The sequence below is a fragment of the Enhydra lutris genome, unplaced genomic scaffold (assembly GCF_002288905.1).
Source record: "Enhydra lutris kenyoni isolate GAN:26980312 unplaced genomic scaffold, ASM228890v2 scaffoldscaffold33, whole genome shotgun sequence".
NCBI classification, from domain to species: Eukaryota; Metazoa; Chordata; class Mammalia; order Carnivora; family Mustelidae; genus Enhydra; species Enhydra lutris.
Genome location: NW_019154117.1, coordinates 15,301,735 through 15,322,405, shown reverse-complemented (window position 1 = coordinate 15,322,405; position 20,671 = coordinate 15,301,735). Strand labels below are relative to the sequence as shown.

The 20,671-nt window shown below is 44.2% G+C and overlaps 1 protein-coding gene across 1 annotated transcript in view; it reads left to right on the top strand.

Annotated features, from left to right (window-relative positions):
* The window catches only part of LOC111153633 (transient receptor potential cation channel subfamily M member 6), a 160,518-nt gene extending 140,073 nt beyond the window's left edge, over nucleotides 1-20,445 (top strand). The window contains exons 32-39 of the mRNA XM_022512777.1: nucleotides 219-269; nucleotides 1,718-1,783; nucleotides 3,962-4,248; nucleotides 4,541-4,623; nucleotides 5,427-5,632; nucleotides 12,536-12,587; nucleotides 17,056-17,162; nucleotides 19,558-20,445. Coding sequence (XP_022368485.1) covers nucleotides 219-269; nucleotides 1,718-1,783; nucleotides 3,962-4,248; nucleotides 4,541-4,623; nucleotides 5,427-5,632; nucleotides 12,536-12,587; nucleotides 17,056-17,162; nucleotides 19,558-19,691 — 986 coding nt within the window. The 3' untranslated portion in view covers nucleotides 19,692-20,445. The remainder of the gene's footprint in view (nucleotides 1-218; nucleotides 270-1,717; nucleotides 1,784-3,961; nucleotides 4,249-4,540; nucleotides 4,624-5,426; nucleotides 5,633-12,535; nucleotides 12,588-17,055; nucleotides 17,163-19,557) is intronic.
* Nucleotides 20,446-20,671: the final 226 nt, after the last annotated feature.

Sequence of the window (20,671 nt, the reverse complement as noted above, 5' to 3'; positions counted from 1 at the left end):
CCTATATAAATATGTTTGGAGATATTACATTGATGATTGGAAGCTGTCAGGATACCATGCCCAATAATGTGGTTGAAGAATATTAGGCAATCTCTCTCAAATACGGGGAAGCCATTCTGATTAACCTGTTCAATAATAACTTTGAAGGCAATATATTCATAAGCATGTATTTATCTCCAGCCAACTAATTAAAATGCCAATCTTCTCTATAATTTCAGAAATCTCAGCCTCCTTAAACAGCCCTCCAGAGCCTCGCCATCATTATTCAGGTAGGAAGCATGTGCACCTTGACATGTCAGCTGAGCTAAAAGTCTGCGATTCTGCAGTTGTAAACAGAAATATTGATGAATCGCCAAGTATTGACATGACTCCCGACTTGAAAGGCTGTGCGTTCACCCTCATGAGAAGAGCATTCAGACTTCTTACCTTGCCATTTACTTGGGAAAACAAGTTTTTAGGATTTAAGAGATTGTGGGATTAAAAAAAAAAAATGTATGGGCAAGTGCCAAATGGTGAAGAAAGGTGACCTCGGGGTCTAAACATTCCTTACAAGCCCAAAGCCAGACATCACCGTATTTTAGATTGGGGCTGGAAATGAGTTCTTTAAAGGAGTATTTTATACCCTCACTGGCCCTCAGCAAACATAGCCTCTGAATGAAGGTCCGCCCCAGCGAGTAAGTCCAACAAAGACACCTGACAAGGGTGTTATTTAACAAGATGTCAAGGGCCTTGACTCTCATAAGCAACATCGCTTCACGGTGCTTCGGCCGGCTTCCTTTCAGAGTGGGAATAATTGTATTTGCCCTTCCTGAGGAACAGTCTGCCAAAGGGCTAGCTGGGAGCGAAGAGGGAAACACTTCGAAATGCAGAGCCATAGAACAACCAACTGGACTTGTGCCACTGGTTGGTCTTTTGCTTGCCATTGCTCTCAGCACTGGAGGAGATGAGACGCGGGCAAGGTCTTCGATACAGTCTAAAGCTCAGCCCCCGCGTATGAGGTCGGTGGTGTGACACTTACCATTAGTATCATGTCAAGGTCACGTGCTCAGGGCCCAGTAAGAGCCTGCCTTATCCTGAATTCTCCCCCGTGCAGGATTCCAGACTGCATTCCGTGCCCTTCTAACTGGGTCTTTCAGCTCAGCAGTAATCCAATATTTTGACTCTGGCTGTCAACTTTACAAAGTCTGCTGAAGAATACTGTGGCTCACATTGACTCTGATCTGTTAGGGTACAGCTCTCAACAGGAAAATGCAGATCACTCGCTTCTAATTAAAACCGGCCTTCAGTTCTCTCCGGAAAAAGAAGGTGAACTGTGCAAAGTCAACAGTAGATGTCCCCACAGTCCACTGTGCGCTAGATGTGCTCTGGAAAAGGAAAACCAGAGAAAAGAAGATCATAGAACGCTCTTTAAAAGAAAGTTCCACATATGTATGGATGAGTCTGTGATTTGGTATTCAGGAGAGGGGTGGTAATAGCCCCACTCAAACCATGTTATATAATCTCATATCATTTCGAAGACTGGGGGATGGCCTTCCTGTGTTAAGGCACAGTTTATTTTAAAAGCTGGATTATGGAAAATATTTTTGAGGAAGGCAAAAATAAGGGGTCTTTGCAATGAAATATTTTAGCCTTATACGAGTAGGCTGGTGTGGGGAGGCTTTCTGTAAGTTCAGTCCACTGGTTCATACTTAAAATAGTAAATCTGTTTTGTTTGCAGCCATTGAAAGGAACAATTTAATGAGGCTTTCTCAGACTATACCATTTACACCAATCCAACTGTTTGGTGAGTATGCCATTTCTACCTTCTTGAGGCTGTGCCAGGGCAGAGGCATAGCGTCTGAGGAAATCACAGGAGAAACCCTTTTGCATCGTCTTCGTTGAAAATTCTGTTTTGCCGGCGGTTGCCGTTTAGTGCAATTAATTTTCTAAAATGGAAAGTCTTGTTAACTGTCCAGCCAGCATCTGAGGTCAGAATCGGATACTGTGGGGATGGGACCTATAATGGGCAGCATTTGGGAAAAAAGCAATAATGTTGCACCGGGCATTCACTGATTTAAGGCTGGAAGTAAGTAGGAAAGAAAAGAACCAACCAACCGTGTGTAATGAACATAGAACAAAGCGATAAATGTCAATACAGTAAAAACTAACAGGCATCTAAAGAGAAATGCTTTGTATATTGTTTTCGGTTTGTTTTGTTTCGTGTAAACTAATTGCTCTTAGCTCAGATAGTAAATGTCATTTTTAAAGGCTGGAGTGGTAAAGAAAAACAAGCTCGCCTTAAGCCAAGGCTACCAGAGTCTCTCTGTCCAGCCAACTGACAATGTAACAAGGGTCCCCACTCTGTCCTAGATCTTAATTCTCTTCACATGGGGACGGATCAGGTGGCTCCTGATCGCGGACGCAAATCCCTTTCCGTTCCCTGTGGCTCCACGGCTGGTTTTGCAACTCAGAAGCCGTGCTGTAAATCCTCTAAATATTTAGAATTCTAAAGAGACCTTCAGTGACGTTTATCTGGGCACCAAGAATAAATATTTGAAAATGTGTTACTAAGGATTACCTAGACGTGTTCTGTTCAATTCAGTGCAAGAGTGAGCAAATAGATTCTTATCTTGGTGAACCAGTAGAGTGTTACCCAAAAAAGAAAAAGAAAGAAAAAAAAAATAAAAAGAAAGAAAAGCATTTGAAACCAGAGGTGTAAGGAGAAAATCAAACCCAGGCTGGACGGAAGTTGTATATGGAACGTTACTTCTGCTATGAAGCATTAAACACTGTAGTAGGTGGCGTCTAGGCTTGAATTGTTCCCTGTTCAACAGCCTAAAAGTGGAAACTGTCCAGCAGCTCAAGAGTATTTTATGTGTAAAATCTTTTAAGTGGGATTGAGTTTGTCTCTGAAGTTCTAGTTCACGTTAGCCAAATTGACATATTTAATCTTTACAGCAACCCAGTGAGCTGAGTGTTATTTTCACTTTCATTTCACTGATCAGGAAAGTCAGGCCTGAAGTAACTTATCCAAGGGCACCAAGGAAGGAGGGAGAGGAAGGAGGGAGAGGCGCCAAGGTATGACCTTGGTGCTAACTCCAATTGTGTTAAACCACAAATTCTCAGTGGGCGTGGTAATATCACCAGCAAGGGGGCAGGAATAGCTTTTTCTGTATAAAGTGCATATATTTGTGTGTACTTACTTGTAGATATATACAATGTATTTTCGGTATTAAAATGTCATAGAAGGGGGAATTAGGAGGGGCACCTGGGTGGCTCAGTTGGTTAAGCGTCTGCCTTCAGCTCAGGTCATGATCTCAGGGTCCTGGGATCAAGCCCCACATTGGGCCCTCTGCTCAGTGGGGAACCTGTTTCTCCCTCTCCTCCCCGCTCATGTTCTCTCTTGCTATCTCTGTCTCTCTCAAATAAATAAATGGAATCTTAAAAAAAAAAAAAAAAAAGAGGGGGAATCGAGGAAAAAACAAAGCCTAATAAGGCTTATAAAGGGATTGATAGTGAAAACATGGGGTTAAACTATCTCTTTGGAAGTATTTGTCTTTAAAAAGGAATCATAGCCCTACTTGTTTGTTTTTGTCTAGTTGTAGTTTACGGTAAGAACAACCTAATTCTTATGTATTATGTATCAGTGGAAATAGGACCAGGCTTTCTTTCTTTTTCTTAAATTTTTCATTTTTTTAAGTGTCTTTTTAAAAAATGTTTTCTTTTATGTAAATACTTATATTTATATAAAGTATCATTTGATGCTTGTTCCTCCTCCCCTCTCCTGCCCTCTCCCCCTACTGGAAAATAACGTGGCCGAAGTCCACGCCTTTATCCTGTACTCCTTCGTGCCTAGGTGGAACTCCCGCTCTCTTCCGATCATTTGGGAAACTCAACTGATTCTGAGTTGTTATTTAGGACGCTGTAACATGTCACAGACGTGAGATGTCCTTGAACTTCTCACCTGTACTGCTTTTTGTAGCAGGAGAAGAAGTGACTGTCTACAGGCTGGAGGAGAGTTCCCCTCTGGCCCTGGACAGGAGCATGTCTTCTTGGTCCCAGCGCGGGAGAGCGGCCATGATCCAGGTGCTGTCCCGAGAGGAGATGGATGGCGGGCTCCGGAAAGCCATGAGAGTCATCAGCACCTGGTCTGAGGATGACGTTCTCAAACCAGGGCACGTTTTCATTGTGAAGTCCTTTCTTCCCGAGGTTGTGAAGTCATGGCACAAAATCTTCCGGGAGAGTACGGTGCTTCACCTTTGCCTGAGGGTAAGTTCGAGACCCGGTGCCCACCCGGAGGGATCGGTCAAAGAAAGCGGTTCTGGCTGCATCCTGATTTGAGGCCACTTCCTTCAACCCAGAGGACAGCCTGTTCTGTTCTGGATGTGGTGGTGTTCCCCCATCTCTGTTCTGTAGAGCTTTTTGCTTTTGGAGTGGAGTGTGGTGGGAGCTGAATAAGGCTAAAAGTCACACCGGGGAGGACTCTGGTGCTTCTGTGATCATTGATTGGCATGCATGTGATGACAGATCAATGTCTTTATCAATGCTCCCTACTTTGTAGGAAATTCAGCAACAAAGAGCTGCTCAAAAACTGATCTATACCTTCAACCAAGTGAAACCACAAACCATTCCCTACACGCCAAGGTGAGTATAGGGAGTACGGGCACCCTGGCCCTTCGTTTTGAGTACAAATTTCTCTCCATTTTTTCTCAGGCCTGTTAGTCATGAGAAATGCCAAAGCCATGAGGAAATTCCCCCATATGATCTTATTTTGGGGTTTTTCCTTCTATAGTTCTGGGGACTGATAAGAAGAGAGTTAGATGTCCCAGGAAATCTTGGCTTAAACACTGAACTCATGTGTGTTGAAAAGAGAAGCTCAAGCAGAAGCCATGACGGGCAGAGCCTAGATGTAGTTACTAATGTCTGGGAATATTATAGAAGAAAAACATTTCTATTGGAAGCCCAGTTTCTTCTCCTGTTTTCTTAGAGAAATTAGGAACTTTCTGAGAATGAACTCCTGTTACTTTTGCTTGAATATCTCAAGACTCTTACATTCATTAGTAAGATGGATCATAATAGATCAAGGTAGATCCTAATAGATCAAGATAGATCATAATAGATCAAGATAGATCATAATTTGGTGCTGGGGATCTTCGGTAAAGTTTTACTGCTTCAAGTTACAAGGAACTTTATAGAGGACAGCAAGAAAAGTTGAGTCTGGTACTCATAAAAGAGTTGGAAGGTTTCTTCAAAGACAAGGGAGGTGGATAAGTGTGGGGAAGACTGCCAGTCCTTGCGTTCTGTCCCTGCCTTAGAAAGGTGGGGCACATGCATTGAGGCTTCATCGGGCCAGACTTTAGATATTCTCCCGGGCTGCTGACTGGTAATGTAAGTCTCACCTTTGCTGCCTTGTGGGGACTCAGTGGCCTCCTTTTCCCCCCTCATAGGTTCCTGGAAGTTTTCTTAATCTACTGCCATTCGGCCAACCAATGGTTGACCATTGAGAAGTACATGACAGGAGAGTTCCGGAAGTACAACAATAACAACGGGGATGAAATTTCCCCCAGCAACACCTTGGAGGAGCTGATGTTGGCTTTTTCTCACTGGACCTATGAGTATACCCGGGGAGAGCTGCTGGTTTTAGATTTGCAAGGTAATTGATCGTGCAAGCGTGATTGATACAAAAAGTACGAGGCGTGGGTTTGGGAAACATTGACCAGGGATGGTTTGTCCATGTCCTTGTCACCTACACTTGACCCTGGCTCTTTCTTTGCCCAAAGCCATAGTTAAGGTCTTTCAGTAGAGATATTCCCCAATAGTGTGTGCTTTTTTATTTTTTTTCTTAATTTGAAAACTGAAAGATGGTATCTGTTTTCTGAATTTATTATTTGTGAAACTGTCCAGTATGCGAGGAACCAGACGGGTGTCCCAAGATATCTTGCAAGAACAGGGATGGGTAATGTGTGGAGTTGCTCTACCTAGTTTTGAAGGGAGGCGAAGTCATTTATTTCAGAGACATTGTGCAGTGATGGTCACGAGCACCTCTTATGTTGTTTCCCACTTAGCTCAAGAGGAAAATACAGGCATGATTAGCTGCCTAAAATTTAAATATGTCTTCAACTCTGATCTAAATGGGGAGTGATTTTTTAAAAAACTTAATTGAAAGAGAGTGTGTGGCAGGAAGGGGCAGAGGGAGAGGGAGAGAGAAGCTCCAAGCGGACTCTGCCCTGAGCACAGAGCTCCGTGTGGGGTTTGATCTCAAGACTCTCAGATCAGGACCTGAGCCAAAAACCAAGAGTCGGTTACACAACCAACTGCACCACCCAGGTGCCCCTAAGAGGGGAATGATTTTTGTACCAAATTTTTTAGTTTTATGGCTTTACCTTGAACTTATGTTCATAATAACAGTAGGCATGCATTTATATACCTAGGAAAGTGTAAATTCTGGGCATTTTTCATGATTTTGAGCTCAGGGCTTTGGCAGTTTATAATTTAGCTTGCTCTCTTTGCTGTGTACCTTGATATGACAGTTCATGAAATTACAGACTCAGCCTGAGAGAGGTGACACCGTACACTCATATTTAATGGAAACCTTTGATCAGTGCATCTCCCCACTATCAATACCTCACATGTGACTTATAACCCTGCAGCACAAAACAGAGTATCTCTAGCAGGCTTTCCTTGCAGACACAGAACAAAATATGTATTTAGGTCTAAGTTTGGTCCTTGGGCTCACTTACTGGAGCTTTGGTTTTAAATAAGGGATTTAGTTCAGAAACTTTCACAGGAGCTATCTCGTTTAATCCCAGAAGCAGCACCTCAAGGTAGGTATGATGGGGACTGTAGGCCCAGAAAGTTTAAAAAACTTGCCCAAGGCTGCACAGCTACTAAAGAGGGAGCCAGGGGGCACCTGGGTGGCTCAGTGGGTTAAAGCCACTGCCTTCTGCTCAGGTCATGATCTCAGGGTCCTGGGATCGAGCCCCGCATCGGGCTCTCTGCTCAGCAGGGAGCCTGCTTCCCCCTCTCTCTCTGCCTGCCTCTCTGCCTACTTGTGTTCTCTGTCAAATAAGTAAATAAAATCTTTAAAAAAAAGTAAATAAATAAAAAAAATAAAGAGGGAGCCAGGATGCAAACTGACCATTCCATGTTCTTTCCTTCTCACTGTACTTTTTTTCTTTATGAGTTTCCTAGGACATAACCATGTTATGGTTCTTATAAACAGACTGGGCATATTGCTTGTCCTTTCTGACTTTCCCACCTCTCCAGTCCTGGGATTCCGTACCGAAAGCCAGGCTTGGAGGCTGGGCACAGCTGACATACATAATCCTGAGGCATTGTGAACAATGTCCAGTAAATTCTGATTGAAATTTATGCCATATGTTCAAGGATGTGTACAGACTTTTTAAACTACACATAAGTCTCTCTGTCTTTTCAGATCTGCACTGTTCACAGAGTTGAGTTATATTTCTAACCCTCAAACACAATATTTAGGGAAGGAATATAAACAAAGTTAAAACAGTCAACATGATTCAGCTTTTCAACCAGCAAGTGTATGATGCATGTAACTCAGCATGCGCATGCCCACGGCGCTGCTTTTGTAGCTCATGTTGGGGAGAGGCTGATTGTTTTCATCTGTATTCGAGGGCCTGTGCTTTGAGTTTTGGGTGGAGTTGTTTAAAAAGCAGAAACAGAAACAAACAAACAAACAGAAAAAACAACTGAAGAAAAACTTGAAGGAATTAATGATGGCTCTTTAGTGTGTTTTCTATTCCACTTGAGTAGGTTTTTGTTTAATGATGTTTATGTTTGGGGATTTTGATGTCTCTAAGTAATCCAAAGTGACATTACACAGAACAAATGCTGCGTTGATAGTCTTGGGGGTGGGGTGGGGAGGGAAATGGAATTAACTTTACTCTTTTACTGGGCAATTACGTGAATTACAGAAATATGCCACTGCAAGAAACTATGTCGAAACACTGACCTTCAAAGAGGACAGTGGGCCTCATAGAACGAGCAATTGAGATATTACTAGAGAGTTTTGGCCAAGTGGTGAGGCCTGAATTTATGGAAGAAGATGAATTCTATAATAGTAACTATGAGCAGTCACACGACTACAGCTACTAGCTAGCACTTACCAAGCACTTATTTTCTATCAGGCGCTTGGGTAAAGACTGAATGCATTATGATATTTAATCCAAACAAAGTTGGAAGGGAAACATGAGGAGAATATATGTATTCTTAAAATGCCATCGTGGGTTTTGGTTCGGTCTTGGGTTTAACTGATGAGTCTTTCTGTTGTCGGAGAGATGATGATCTCCGTCGTTCAGGTGGTATGGAGTGGAGACCGAGAGGCCTGGTAGCACCAATTTGGAGGAAGAGCCCTGGAGTTGCAGTGCTGGGGTCTGACTCCTGGCTCCAGCGTGAAGTAGCTGTGTGATGGGGGGCAACCACCTTGAGTCCTACTTCCCTCATTTGTAATCGGGGAGATGCTATTATGCACTTAACTCATTGTTAATCCCTCCTGATCAGGAGCTAGAATGAGGCAAGTTCTTGGCCCATAGTAAGGCCTCTGTAATGCTAGTTATTGTCATTAGTATTCTCCAAGTGGCTCTTTAAAACAGAAGTGATTCTTCATCAGCTTGCTGTGGCTCCCAGTTGCTTAAGGGGAAAAGAAGAATGAGAAACACTCTGGCAGTTTTTCTTTTTCTTCTGCTTTCTACTCTCTTCCGAGGGAGTGCCAATCATTAACCCAGGAACTGCCTGCCACACCGGGCCTGGGAGCTGAACTCTAAGGAAAGGCTTGACCGGTTTCTGCTCACTTGTAATTTATGCTGTAGTTTTCCACTTGCTTTCCATTTAGAAATCCTACATGTGAGGGCCTGCATCATCAGCATTACATGTGAAATCCAACATTTGATTCTCAGCAATGGCAGTGAAAAACAATTACACTTCAAATTACAGTTGTCTGGAGAAGTCTCTCTCTCTTTTTAAGAGAGAGAGGCTGGGGGAGGAGTCAAGGGAGAGGGAGAGAGAGAATCCCAAGCAGGCTCCATGCCTAGTGCAGAGCCCTTTCGGGGCTTGATCTCACGACCCTGAGATCATGACCTGAGCCAAAATCAAGAGTCAGACACTTAACCGACTGAGCCACCCAGGTACCCGTAGATTATTCTTTTTTTTAAAAGCTCATTTTAGGGCGCCTGGGTGGCTCAGTTGGTTGAGCAACTGCCTTCGGCTCAGGTCATGACCCCGGACTTGCAGGATCTCGTCACGCCTCGGGCTCCCAGCTCCTTGGGGAATCTGCTTCTCCCTCTGACCTTCTCCTCCCTCATGCTCTCTCTCACTCATTCTCTCTCAAATAAATAAATAAGATCTTTAAAAAAAAAGAAAAGCTCATTTTATTTTTCAAAGAACTTTGGAGATACCAGATTTTTTTTATTCAACAAAGCATTTCCAGAATAAGTCAGCATTCCTATCAGTGCTACCATCATGAATTCTGCTGCTACAAAGAAAGTAACTTATTTCCACGGATTTAGAGGCTCACAGATGTGTCCGGGGGTGGTTGGGATCGGAATGTGTGTGTCGGAGTTCCTCACGAGGGCACGCAGGACGCACCTGCACGTGGGCGTTTACCTTGGTAACGTCAGTAAACAGGTGTGGTTGGGAGTTTTGGATGTTGAAATGCCTAGTTTTCTTCCATATCTTCTCACTCTCTAGAACGTTCCTTCTGCCATTGGAGGGCCCCAAAATATGCATTTAGTAGTGAGGCTTTGAACCGTCAGATTGGGTTTAGGGATATAAAGATTTGTGGAGGCTCCACCGTCATTCTTTTAGAGGGATTTATTCATTAGGGAAATGGGATAATCAGAACATGATTTTACCAGTGGTAAGAAAGTATAATTTTATTTCGAAAGAGGTCTTGATAGAATAAAGATAATAAAGGTAGCAGTTGACATTTTTTTAGCTTGCTCTGGGACACTTTGCTAAGCAGCTTGCATACAATAGTTCATTTCATCCTCAGTAAGCATATAAGATAAGGCCCATTATTATTCACACTTTCAGATGAGAACAGCGAGACTCAGATCAGAGAAGGTATCCAGGTCACGGAACTAGAAGGTGACAGAGCCATGAGTGGGACCCAGACCCTTTGACCCCTGCCTGTCTAACAGGCAACAAGATTTAAAGTCAAGGGGAGCTGATGTGATTTTGATCAGAATTGTTCTCCCCTGTAAACTTCCTTTTCCCCTGGTGGTATGACCACTTTAGGTACTGAGCATTTCCAGCTTAAATTTAGTTTCCTTAGCCATCAGCCTAAAGCTCTCGTCATTGCTGGGAAGTCCAGGCTTAAAGTCAGATCTGAGCATAAGCATGAAAAGGTTTTTAGCTTCTGTAGTCTCTCTACTGACAGTCCTCGGACTATCTTTCTGTCTGTTTTTCTGTGTATTTACTCCATCATTAGAAAAGTGGAGTCAGTGGACCCTGTTCCTTCTTGTATCTGTAATGAGAAAAATATAAAGAGCCCAGTCACTTCCTATGACTTTTTCTTTAAAAAGAATAAAGCCCGAGCCAATCACATTTTACACACCTCCCCGTGAGCCTGAGTTTCAACCTGACTCTTCCTTTCCCTGTGCAGAATCAGTGTATGGAGATTGTAAGCCAGAGGCTCTTAAAGAGAATCCAGAGGGTCTGTGAACTTTGATGAGAAAACAAATTACACCGCTATTTTCACTAACCCACAACTGAAATTCATCATTTCCTTCGATTATAGGAGAGACCACAAACCACAGTGGCATTAGCGGTACCCATGACTGTTTGCAGTAGCAATTACTGATATTAATAAAGCACATTACAGTGTTGGCAAATACTGCAAAACGCTGTTTATATGTATGACGTGGCGTTATGGTAGTTATAGACTTGCACTAGATTCTGTTATTTAATGTGTTAATGGAGATGCACGTGTCTTGCAGTACAACTTAAATATTTTGATGACTGTATTTCAGTATCATTGGTTTCCTTTGTCATCCTATGTATTTAAATTACACATTTTTAAAACATTAACCCAGACTGGCAAAGAGGGTCCTGACACGAAAATGGTTGAATACCCTTACAATAAACAGGTTATTTTTCCAAGGAAGTCAGTTTCTTGGGAGAAAGGTCTATAAACTTATAAGGATTACATTTTCTTATGAAAGGTTTAGCATATGGTAAAACATACTGAGCATGGCAAAAAAAAAAATCTTTTTAAAATAGCGGTTAGAAAACATGAATATTTTTTACCGAATAGAAATACATAATAAATCTCTACATTTCATTTGATTTTTTTAAAAAAAATGTTTTATTTATTTACTTATTTGAGAGAGAGGGACCAGAAGGGAGGGGCAGAAGGAGAGGGAGAAGCAGACTTCCCGTTGAGTAGGGAGCCCGATGCAGGGCTCGATCCCAGAACCCTGGGATTATGACCTGAGCCCAAGGCAGACACTTAACCAACTGAGCCACCCAGGCACCCGTTTCATATGATTTTTAAATAGTTTTCCTGCAAGGTTGCTCTCTTCCAAGCAAAGAGAACCAGTGCGGTCTAGAGGCCTATCTCCGAAGGGGCTGGGGTGTGCCCAAATGGTGCAAATCCTCCCCATCAGCTTGCCCCGATGACGCGTTATATCTGGCGGAGAACTGCTCCTCCCCACTTGCATTTTATAACAGATTCACTCTAGGTGTCGACCGCTGATTCGTTCCATGTCAGTGCTGAATTCCACTCCTGCTGTCCTTGTACGCTTTGGTGTCCATTTTTTTTTTAACAAAATTGTATGAAAGAAAAACACTGGTTCAGGAAAGTGCACACGGCAGGAGCATACCCCCCAAAGAACTTTCACAAGTGAACCCGTGTGCAGCCAGCGTCCGCATCTGGAGGCGGGGGTCGTTGATAGGCTCCTGTTGGTAAAGGCTGTGTATATACAGCATCTGGTGGGCGTCTCCGATGGAAGAGAGGTTGTACCCGCAGAACCTCGCAGCCCCTTGTGCCTCGCTGGGTGCCGGCGGACTCCACCTCCGGACCCCACGGCCTCAAGGGAGGGATGCAAGGTGCAGCTCAGCCCGCATCCTGTTCTCATCACTGGTGAACTGTGCAGCCTCTGACAAACTGCTTAATCTTCTCGAACGTCGACGTATTCGTTGGCAAAACGAGGATACGAGGGTGCTAATACTTTATAGTCGCGGAGAATTACAGAGACTATAATTAGAAAGTCTAGTGTAGACAAATGGCAAATGAATGACGGATGCCGTTATCAGGAACTGTGAACACACCACCGAAATGTTCGTCTGCGGCCTCCCAGTTTATTACAGCATTGGGGGGCGGGGGGCGCTGCGGGAGACAGTGGATTAGCTAAAATGTTCAGGCACACCTGCGTAATTGTTATGGTCCATTGAATTCATATAATGTCGCATTTACTATAGGGTGAATGTAAGTTTAAAGAAAGAAATTAAGATCTGGATATTAGTTTCTTGAATTTCTGAGGAGATGAAATCCCCATTTGCTAAATGTGTTTTATTTTTTTCTTTGGAGGTGTTGGAGAGAATTTGACTGATCCATCTGTTATAAAACCTGAAGACAAACAGTAAGTTGATTAATGAGGTTATCATTTAGAAAATTGCTTTTAACACATTGTATCTTTTTTTTGAAAAAATAATTTTTAAGCATTTATATTTCTTGCCTAGATCCTAGAAAATTTTGAGATGGCTTATATGTACAGAGAAGCTGGATATCTCTATTAGATATCTATATATCTATATCCAATACAATGAGATTTTTTAAAAAAATTTCACAGATTAGGAAATGGGGGCAAAAAGAACATATGGAAATAAAATAAGATGAAATTCGGAGTTAATACACATAAGTGGAAAGTATAAAGACCGATGTAGTAACTCGGATTTTGTTGCAGATTTAACCCTGAGTTTTCTGGTGGCCCAAGCCAATGAGAAATATGGGTGGGCTCAGCTTCTGTAGGCTTTGACGGGAAAACGATGTCCTAGGAGAAGCCCTGCTCCCCTTGCTGGCCTCACAATGGAGTCACTTCGTCTTCTCACGGCAGGGTGTTCTGTCACAACAGAAGGCATAACATGTGCTGGTCAGTAACAGCCAACCTACAAGAGGCCAAAGCAGCAGGGCTTACAGAGGAAGCATCAGAGTGCCTGACTTAATTCAGGGATGCTCTTTAAACTACGTAGAAGCATGAGTCGTCTGTCTGTCCTTTGAATTCTCATGGGCATTTGATCCCATACGGAGGCACCAGAGGGTCTGAGGTTGTATTCTTCTGTTCAAGGTGGAGGACAAAGTATGGTGAGGCCCATTAAGGACTGATCAAAATGGCAGACGACGGCGGTTCTTAAACAGGGAGCTTCCTCTACCATCACGGAGCCTGTTGAAACACAGATTGTGTGTTCATGATTCAGTGGGTCTAGGGTGAGGTCAAATGAGGTAACAAGCTCCCAGATGATTCTGACGCTGCTGGCCTGGAGACCACACTTTGAGAACCGCTAGCGTATGCTATTTTTACTTCTCAGTTGTCCTACGTGTCTGTATTTGGCCCCTGTAGGAAAAAAATGTATAAAAGAAATTACATATGTGGGCAATGTTCATACAATAACTTCTGAAATTTTTACTTCTCTCCCACAGCACTCATATTGTAAACATTCATGCTTTAATGCTCTTCTTTTCCTCAATGATTTACGCGAAATATCTTCTCTGTTTAGGCATCTTTGCAGAGAGGTCCGTCTAAATGTGTATTAGCTTATCTCTTTGGACTAGGTGAGTTAGAGGAGATAAAGGGGATCCCTATGCCCATATGCATCCAACTTCTATGATATTTGAGCATTGAGTTCACGTTGTAAGCCTTAGGGTACAGGGAAAGGTTTTATTATTATTTTTATTTTAGCAGAGCTAAAGTGTTTTTAGCTAAGGATAGTATTTCTTCAATAGCCCTGTGCACCCAAAGGTTTGTAGTAGGAAACTTGTACTATAAGTATTTTCTTCTTCCTTCATAATTTTGCAGTGAAGAATGTTTTGCATATAGAACGATCCCAGTTTATGTATACTCTATCATCTATTACATTTTGATCTCGTTGTGTGTCATTTAATATGACCTGAATATTTCCACCTTTTAGAATTCTAAGATCACGTTATCCCACTTGACAGTGGAGTATTTAATTGTGTTCTGTAGGCCAGTGGGTCTCAATTTCCATTAAGGTCACCTAGGAAACTAAAAAGGAAAGAAAAAAAGTTTCTGAGAATGAGTATCAAATCAAAATTTCTGAAGAGGGGGCCCTGATGTTTGTATTTTTTGAGAAGTCTCCCCTCGAGGTTCTGCTGGGCAACCAAAGATGGGAACCTCTTGTCTTAGGACCAGCTTCACTGTTTATGACTTGAAGATAGGAACTCTATGGAGATTGATAGGATGGCATCACTGGAGGCTGTCCGGTTTTGTGGGGTGCCCTCATTTGGGGTGCCGTTGGTTTTCTTGGTGAAGGTAAACTTCTCACAGTGGTGGCAGGTGGCGTCTGCTTGGTTCACTGAGACACACATTTTTGAGTGCCGTGTGTGGTGAACACTTTTCTAGCCAAAGCAGGAGCCATGGGCCAGTCATGGCACACCACCTGGGAGACTGTCAGCCATGCAGACTCTCCAGCCCCTCACTAGACCTACTGAATCAGTTGTGTCAGGATCAGCAGGTGATCTGGTGTAAACCACAGATGCTGGAGAAGTGCCAGTTCAAGCAAGCGCTTTCACGTGCTTGCTTTATCCCTCACAACACTGGCAATAGGCCTCTCCTGTCCCCGTTCCCCCATGAGAATACTGAATCTGGGTGGAGATGGATAACTTGTCTGCGAGGACAAGGGGTCCACGAAAGAGAAGAATCCTCTACCAGAGAAGAGTTCTTGCAGTACAGATTCGGGTATTACCTGTAGTGCCTGTTGTCCCCATCCTCCCCCACACTTGTGCACGTGAACACACGGTCATCTGGATTTCTCCCCAAACCCTGTCCGGCCGGTCACTGCCCCTGCTTGGGTCACTGAACCTCGGAGGAGGCGGCCTCAGTGACCGGCCGTCTGGGGTTGTTTTCCATTTACTGCCTTGCTGGATGGGGGCCTGTGACAAATACAAAATGACAGTAACGGAGATTACATGTTCTTTAGGAAATCTGTGACTGGCGTTCCTGCGCTCACGGAACCGAGCTACCACTTGCTTTCTCCTGTGCGGTAGAAGATCCGGAAAACAGCCTGTTGTTGTTACTGTTCTTTTTCACTTTGCTGAGACGGCAAGTCCGTCGGCATGCTGTGGGACTGTAGACGCAACAGAGCCAGACGGAGGTTTCCATGACCCCCTGCCCCTCTCCCCTGCACGCAGAATGGTCACAGCCCTCGCACAGACACTAGAGAAACGTGGATTCTTTTGTGTTAACCTTCACAGAGCTCACAGAGGACAGTTACTTAGCTTACGGCTTTTATCTGCAGATCAGGGTTACATCTCTAAGTTGGGGGTTTTCCTGCTTTACGGGGAGGGAGCAAATGGCAGGTAGAATGCAGGACTGAAGTAATCCAACGGGGTCACGCTAGAGAGAATAGAAAAGAATGCTTGCGTTGGAACGACTGAAACAACACTTTCATTTTTCACTCTGCTGGCATCAGGAGAGTTCTAGTACTAAGTAGCCAGTGGTTCTACCTTTTTTTTTTTTTTGGGCCACATTCGGTTTCATCTTATTGAAGTCATTTCTTAGCAGATGCCTGGAAGAGACGGGTAGTAAACAAGAGGCGGCTTATGCAGCCGGTAGATCCCAGCAGAGCCGCACTTTGTAAGGGCGATTGAGTGACCAGGAAAGTTAATCCTGGGTGTCTGTTCACGTTGTCCTCCCAAGAGATTTCCCCCACCTCCTCGCCTCGGAGCAGCGAGGCGATCCGAGAGCAGACTGACTTCAGCCCCTGTCCCGAGCTTGGCACATCTTCAGAGCAGCTACTGTTGTTCTGCCAAAAGGAAGTGGAAATTGAGATAAATGTTTCAATACTCAGATGGAAAAAAAAAAAAAGTCCATTTTTTTACACCACGCCCCTTTTGAAAAGCCACATTCCTTAGAAGCGAAGTTTATGGTTTCCTTTTGTGCGAGTTTGCTTCTCTTTTTTCCTAAGACGTGGTATTTAAGAGTGGTAATTGAGTTCAGATTTTAGAATGTGCTGTTTCCACTCCACATGTCATTAAAATAAAATATTAACTGTCATAAAGTTTCTTTGGAAGCGTTTCTGGTGTGCTGTGCTCCACGGCGTGTGGGGTGTCCGCTGGGGAGATGGTCTTGTGTGATCTAATCGCGGGTGAACGTCGGTCCTCAAATCCGCTGGGGAATCGATCATGTTATGGAATATTCGAAATGTGCCGAAGATAGGCTGGTTCTGTCTATAATTTTGTCACTCACACTGAGCATATGTAGTTTACTTCTACGAAGTCACTGTCTCCTAGTGGTCTTGTCTTTGCACAAAGAAAGAGCCCAGCTAGAGCAGTTTGTGGGATAAAAACCAACTGTCGAAAGAGCTGTGAGTCCCGGAAGTAGGGTTGTAGCCGGAATTTATTTTTGAGGACATCAGTTACTCTCCGAAAAGCATCTGGGTTTGAAACAATGTATCTGAGCCTTTCCAGAAGGTGTGTTCCGACAGCAAGTTTATTTTACGTCTCACCTCACCTTTTGGGGCCGGAAGTAGAAAGAACATTTGGTGATGAATGTCATTCTCTCACCCCATATGCGTTGAAAAGGGTCTCACTGTATTTTGTTTTACTGTGGTACATAGCAAATTCACTCTTCTATCAGATTAGCGTTGAAATGAGTTTCACAGCAGGTCTTGGAGTTGGGTACAAAGATTGAAGTACATTTGAATTTTAAATTTGCAAACCTAACATTGTTGCTTCTCCAAAGTGCTCTGTTCTTTGTTGGCTCCTTCGAATTTACTGGGTTACTATGGGATACTGTTCGGTATCTCAGAGAATCCCGGTTGAGCTCCTTTTGCTTCGCTGTGATCTCATTGATATTCTGATATTCCCTCTAGATCAAGAGGAATGGTGTTTGGACCAGCCAATTTAGGGGAAGATGCAATTAGAAACTTCATTGCAAAACATCGTTGCAACTCCTGCTGCCGGAAGCTCAAACTCCCGGGTATGGCCCCAGACAATTCTATTTCTCTCTGAGTAAATCTCTCCTAGAACAACATCCACTGTAACCTGGGATAGAGTCGAAAATCTCAATCACATTTTTATCTCATTCCTAGTCGAGGCCTGACTTTCTGACTGCAAATTTCTCAAGTCCATGAAGGGATTAAAAGGACGGGGATTTACTTCAGGTTCTGCCAAAATGTGATAAAACAACATTGGGCCTAGTACTTGTCACAGTCTCTCCAAGGGGAAAGGTTTACCGACTTAATTGGGGTAAAATTGAACTGAGGCAGGTTCCCCCCTGCCCCGCCCCCACACTTCCCACTCTGAGTCCTGTGTGGTGTCCCCAGGATTTCAATTCTTAGTTACTCATTGGACACTTGGGACCAGGGAGTAGCTAAGGAGACAACAGCTGTCAATTAAAGTAGTGCTTTTCACTACAAACGCCTGCCACGTTCAACATTTTTGCAGTGTGTATTTTTAAAAATCTGATTTGACAATATGGCACACTTTCTCCGAAACTGATATAGTCACCACAGACAAATATTCTTAGCATAAAAGCAAGCAGCTGGAGGTCTGTGTCCCCCAAACTGGCAGTCCCAGCTCTGTCGAATTCTTTTCTTTGATTCCAGAAGGGATGCTTCATGTCTCCCCGCTTGTTCGCTGTTTTTCTTCGTTCGTACCAAACTTGTCCTCAGACTGGAATCTCACGTGCTTTAAGCCCAGTAGCCCTTCCTGCCTTAGGCTAAAGGATCCTGCCCCGGATGGGAAATCAGTAAAAGATCAGCATCCACTGTAACTCAGGATGGAGTAGGTGCAAATGTGCAACAGAGAAGGGCAATCTCTTATCTCGTTGGCGGTAGAGGTAGGCGGTTGAGAAGCTCTTGCGGGCATGGCAAAGCCAAAGATGGGGATGGGAGCAGGCTTCTAGTTCCGGTGGGAATGAGCCTGTCAGCCAGGGGTGGCAGTGGGGCTGTGGCTGGGGGTGGGGAGGTGACACAGGAGCAGAAGAGAGTGGGGGCTGTCACTCTGGTCTTGTAGCGGCTCAGAGCTCGGTCTCACAGATACGCAGTAGATGAGGGCAAAGAGATCAGTCCACAGCACACTGGCCATGCTGCCCAGTGGCGTCCTGTCTGGAAGACACAGGGACTGTATCTCATCAGCCCGGAGAAGAGAGGACGGGAGGCATAACTCAATGCTTCCATCCTTGAGCCCAAGTTAGCTCTTCTCCATGATGAAGGCTGAGATCCTTTTTTTTTTTCCCACCCATGATGGTGGGTTTTGACTAACTCAATAATTCTTCCATTTATAGCTTTAATTTTTGTTTTCTCTCAACACTTTAGTTAACACGTTTAAGTGGAAATAAGGAATATCCTCATTTATTCAGATATTTATTAATATGAATATAAAAAAAAGCTTAGGAAAAACAGAACTGCAGGTGATTTTTCTTTGCTCTTGATTATGTTTTCTCCGTCTCACACATTTTTTTTTAAAGGAAAGCTAGTTTAGAATAGTGTATAAGAGGATGGAATCCAGAGCCAGATAGGTTGAGCTCATATCCCAGTAATGCTTTTTACTACCTATGTGACCCTGAGCCTTGATGTTTCTCATCCATGAACTGAGTATAATAGCACCTAACGCATGAAATTGCCGTGAGGACTGAAGTCATCTATGGATATGTTCAATAAGTGTTGGTTATCAGTAAATGATAGTATGTATTAGTTTTGTGTCTGGATAATCCCCTTTTAGCATTAAAAAATAATATAAAGAATACATATTTAAGGTTAACAAACTTAATCAATATGGCACTAAATGCTACATAAACATAAAAAGAGCCCGACCTCCTCCATAAGTTTCTCCCCAGGGGTTATACCCCGTCAGTATTTTCGTTTGATAATTTTCTTTTGCAAATGGAAGAAGGAGGCTTCAGGGAGCGTAGAATCCGATAACCGGATGAAACCTTCCTCGGCACTTCCGGACCCGAGGATCGACTTTGCTGCAGAACACTGACCCCTGAAATCTCTCGTATCTACCTTTTTGGCTGAACTCCCTGTCCTGTGCCACATCCGGCCATGAAAACGCCCTGTTTCCAGGTTGGCCTTTCTTAACTCGAGCCAGAGTGTGTTTTCTAGGGTGCTGCATGTGGAATTCGGCGATCAGACCTCCCCTCTCGGTGGCCCCCCACCACCCGGCCCCCACAACAGCACTGGGGAGTTAGAGCGACTCGCGGACTCTGGGGCAGGGGGTTTGGACACGGTGGAGGGTTCGCGTTTCCTGTATCCGCAACCTTAGGAAGCAGGGTCCGTTCTGAGCACTTGGCCAGACCGTTAACATTCAGTCTGTGCGAACACTGCCTTCTGGAGGCTCCCCTGTAACCGTCTGCTTTGTTTTCCTTGCAGATTTAAAAAGAAATGACTATTCCCCTGGAAGGATAAATTCCGCTTTTGGACTTGATGTCAAAATAGAACCAGCGGAGGGGCCTCCAGCACGGGAAAGGGGGCGTCATTCTCCAGAAGACCTCACCCGCCTATAAAAAAGGAAGGAGAGGAGAGGATACCAGCCCTTGCCCTCCTTCCCGTGAACTCTGGTAACAGAGACTGATTGGAGCGTCGTAGGTGACACCAGAGTGTCCGCAGGACAGACAGCCTTACCCCCGAGGGCCTCCCTGAGACACGCCTTCGGAGCCTGGCGGCTCGCCCTGCCTAAGGACCTCACTGGGGTTTGACACACGGATTCTCCCTGACACTGACCTGTGTGCACGGTGCTTTGTGTGTGTTCGTCCCCCTGTCCTGTGGCTGGGTAGGAAGACCCTCAGACGAGCCAGCTGGGAACACTGCTCCCTCATACCTCATTGCCTTGGGTGGTTTCTTAGAGCCCTTGGAGCAGGGTGGCGGGGCCTGTAGAACCGGGAAGATGAATTTAAGTTATTTTCTCACTGTGTGCACTGACTCGGGCCCCCACTGCTGTTCATTACCTCACCCACATATTGTTTATGGATGTACGTGTATAGACATTCAACTTCCGACTCCCTCCTTCCTCCTTCCCCGCGGCACAAGGCATGGAAGAGCAGCAACAGGGAAAACAGCGGGATGGGGTGTCTTTGCTCAGATTGGAGCACCTTCCCGCATGGGCTCACCAGTGAAAAAGTTAGCGTCCTGGTGAAATCCAGATGGATTTGAGGTTTTGTCAGCAATCACATGACGCCGGGACATTCCGGGTTTCTCTGAAAGAAAGGAAAAGGGAAATCTAAAACAAAGGCTCCTGCTTCCTTTTTGTTTTTTTGTTTTGTTTTGTTTGTTTTGTTTTGTTTTCCTTAAAGGGGAACCAGGGATATGTAGAACCAGGAATTGCCACGAAATATTTTCCCTTTCCTTAAGCTCAGGGGTACTATCAGCTAGAGTTGACTAAGCCAACCTCTAAAACCGGACTCCCCTTTCCAAAGCTGTGCATATAATACAAGAGGCTAAGTTACTATGTCAGGTCCTCTGGGGAAAGATGGGGTTTCTGACTGAA